This window comes from Echinops telfairi, unplaced genomic scaffold (assembly GCF_000313985.2).
Source record: "Echinops telfairi isolate 266 unplaced genomic scaffold, ASM31398v2 ScPeMD7_2;HRSCAF=8, whole genome shotgun sequence".
NCBI lineage: Eukaryota > Metazoa > Chordata > Mammalia > Afrosoricida > Tenrecidae > Echinops > Echinops telfairi.
Window position 1 is genome coordinate 26069375 of NW_022103898.1, and position 2924 is coordinate 26072298.

Consider the following 2924-nt stretch of genomic DNA (forward strand, 5'->3'; position numbering starts at 1 on the left):
CAGAGGAAAATTGTCCCCTACAGGGATTTCTAAGGCTATAATCTTTACAAAAGCAGAGTGTTACATATTTCTGCCGTGGAACAGCTGGTGGGTTTGAACTTGCCAACCTATCGGTTAGCAACCGAACTCTTAACCATTACACCTGTCTTAAGCAGTAAACCAATGAGAGAAGTTGACAAAGATGACCTTGAGGCATAAAGTAAATTTTAAGTAAAGTTGACCATTGTTTACTTAAGCACCAAACCTAACCCGACTGCACTATTTAGTGATCCTATAGAAAGTTTCTGAGCTGTAAATCTTTACCGGAGCGGAGAGCTTCCCCCCTCAGAGCAGCTGGTGGGTTCTAACTGCTGAGCTACCGTGAGCCTCCAATGAGCAACACCCTACAGCATGAGGACTCTTTTTACTTACACACAGAGGCATGTAAAATATTCCCTTAAACAGGATAGATAACAGCTATCTTTTATTGAGAATTTCACTATATCTGCCTATAATATAATAAGAGCTTTATATATTATGTAACTTAAACTTTCATAACAATTCTATGGTATTATTCATATTATTATGGTATTTTATAGGTAAGAAACGGGCTGAGAGAAATTATATAGCAGGGTCTTTCTGAATCCACATCTTTTTTTTCCTAATCATTTTATTAGGGGCTCATACAATTCTTATCACAATCCATACCTGAATCCACATCTTGTACACTTAACCACTGTGCTATTCATTACTTTAAGTGCTGTTGATTCAAGAATTAAAGTTTAGTTATTTGGAAATGTCAGGTACGTGGAACAGCTCCCATCACCTCCTGAAGGATCTGAGATCAGGGTGTTAATTAATTGTCTTCAGTAACAGATTGAACTTGGACGTAAATTTTGGGCTTTTTCAGCTCATGCCTTACTTGGTTCTGGACATCCTTCAAGATTACCCAGGACTTCCTGGACTCTTTGTGGCCTGCGCTTACAGTGGAACACTAAGGTAGGAACTAGAATTCCTATTGGTATTGCTATTGAAATCGTTCCTCTTTTTTTTTTTTTTAAATTGGATATGGAGATTTGGTGGCTAATGGTTACATATTGGGCTGCTCATCAAAAGGTCAGCAGTTTGAAACCACCAGTGACTCTCTGGGAGAAAGATGGGACTTTCTACTCCTGTAAAGAGTTATAGCCTCTCTCAGAAACCTACAGGGGCAGCTCTACCCTGTCCTGTTAAGATCACTATGAGCTGTAATTGGCTCGATGGAATGAGTATGGGTTTTTTGGTGTGTGTGTGTTTAGTTTAGCCATTGTTTCATCAAGGTTTATTGATGATTCCAGGCATTAGGTTTAGGGTTTCCTCCAGCTTTAATGGCTCTACTAAGTCTGGTTTCTATGAATTTGAAGTTGTCTTCAACACTTTCCCTCATTTTGATAAAAAGTTGTCTAGTGCGTTCTTGATAAAAATGCTCAGTAATATAGTCAAGTTTTATCTCATTGATCCCATTAGATTTGCATGTGTTTGCATAGATTTGTCAGTTCATTTGCATATTTAGGCTTGGTAAGTACATGAAGGCCAAGATGGATGACCCCTCAGAGACTGTGACATGAGTGGGGGTTCCCTGAGAGTAAAGGAGGAGGGAGGGGGGAAAGAGGAGAAAAAGAATAGTATCGATGTTTAAATAACCCCATGCAATGGTATTGAACAACAGAATTGTATGTGAATATATATTTCAATATGTAAGATATGTCAATAAAACTATTATTTTTTTAAAAATGCTCAATAATGTTGGTTGGGCACCATCTATTTCTCTTGGTCTCATGGAAGTGTCTCTCTTAAATGTTCTTGAAGTTGAAATATTTTCTTTTTTTTTTTTTTTTGAAATATTTTCAATCACAAGCTTTGTTACTCATTACAGCACAGTGTCCTCCAGTATAAATGCCTTAGCAGCAGTCACTGTGGAAGATCTCATCAAACCTCGCTTCAGATCCCTCTCAGAAAAGTCTCTGTCTTGGATTTCCCAAGGAACAAGTATGTTCCTGTTTCTACGATGTTATATTTAATTCAGAGTGATAACTTTTAGAAATGCAATATTAAGTAAGAACTTTTGGATGCATATGCGTATTCACACATACGTATCTATGACAATACAGATGACCATATTTGTAACCAACTATTTGGGAGAGACTTCAGACAATTAATTGCCAGTGGGGACAAGTCTCCTATTTAGCTGTCCTACCTTTCTACCTTATTCCTATCCCAAATCTATGTGGAAATTCTCTCTCTCTCTCTCACACACACACACACACACACACACACACACACACACACACCACCACCAACCCTCTTCTTTTTCAACTTTGGTCTATGATCCTGAGAAATACCCTTAGATCAGAAGAAAGACCCACACTTTTTCTTTATCACCATGAATTCGGGTACAAGATATGTGTGCCTGAACTGACGATAAAGAGATAGAGCGGTAGGATTTTTTACTCCTGGGTATTGTCTGTTGTTTCTCTTATAAAAAATATCTGGGAGAGAGTCCTTAGGGAAAGCTCAATTTTTGTTCTTACATTGAAAACCTTGTTAGACATTAAATGCCAGGGCAATGGAAAGGTTTAAGGGTCTCCAGTTCCCAGATGCCCCAACTGCAATATCTGACTCAAGGAAATTCAACTAGTATATTTACTTGTTTCTTCATTTTCACAGCTTGCATATAGGTGTATTTCAAAAAATGACTAACAAATTCATTTCTGGGAAAAAAATCTTTAACCTTAGCACAAAAACACTAGTAGACTGTCAAAGAAATAGTAAGTGATACTCTGTTTTGAACCATATATCTATTATCCTGGCCATGGGTGTGATCTGGAATAAGCACTTACTTTATATATATATTTTTGTTTTGTTTTGTTTGTTTTTTATTAGTTATATACAGCTCTTTTTTTTTT

The 2924-nt window shown here is 37.1% G+C and overlaps 1 protein-coding gene across 1 annotated transcript in view; it reads left to right on the top strand.

The window, feature by feature from the left end:
- SLC5A8 (solute carrier family 5 member 8) overlaps nucleotides 1-2924 on the top strand; it is a 50825-nt gene that overhangs the window by 30037 nt on the left and 17864 nt on the right. Inside the window, exons 8-9 of the mRNA XM_004700359.2 lie at nucleotides 890-978; nucleotides 1895-2007. Coding sequence (XP_004700416.1) covers nucleotides 890-978; nucleotides 1895-2007 — 202 coding nt within the window. The remainder of the gene's footprint in view (nucleotides 1-889; nucleotides 979-1894; nucleotides 2008-2924) is intronic.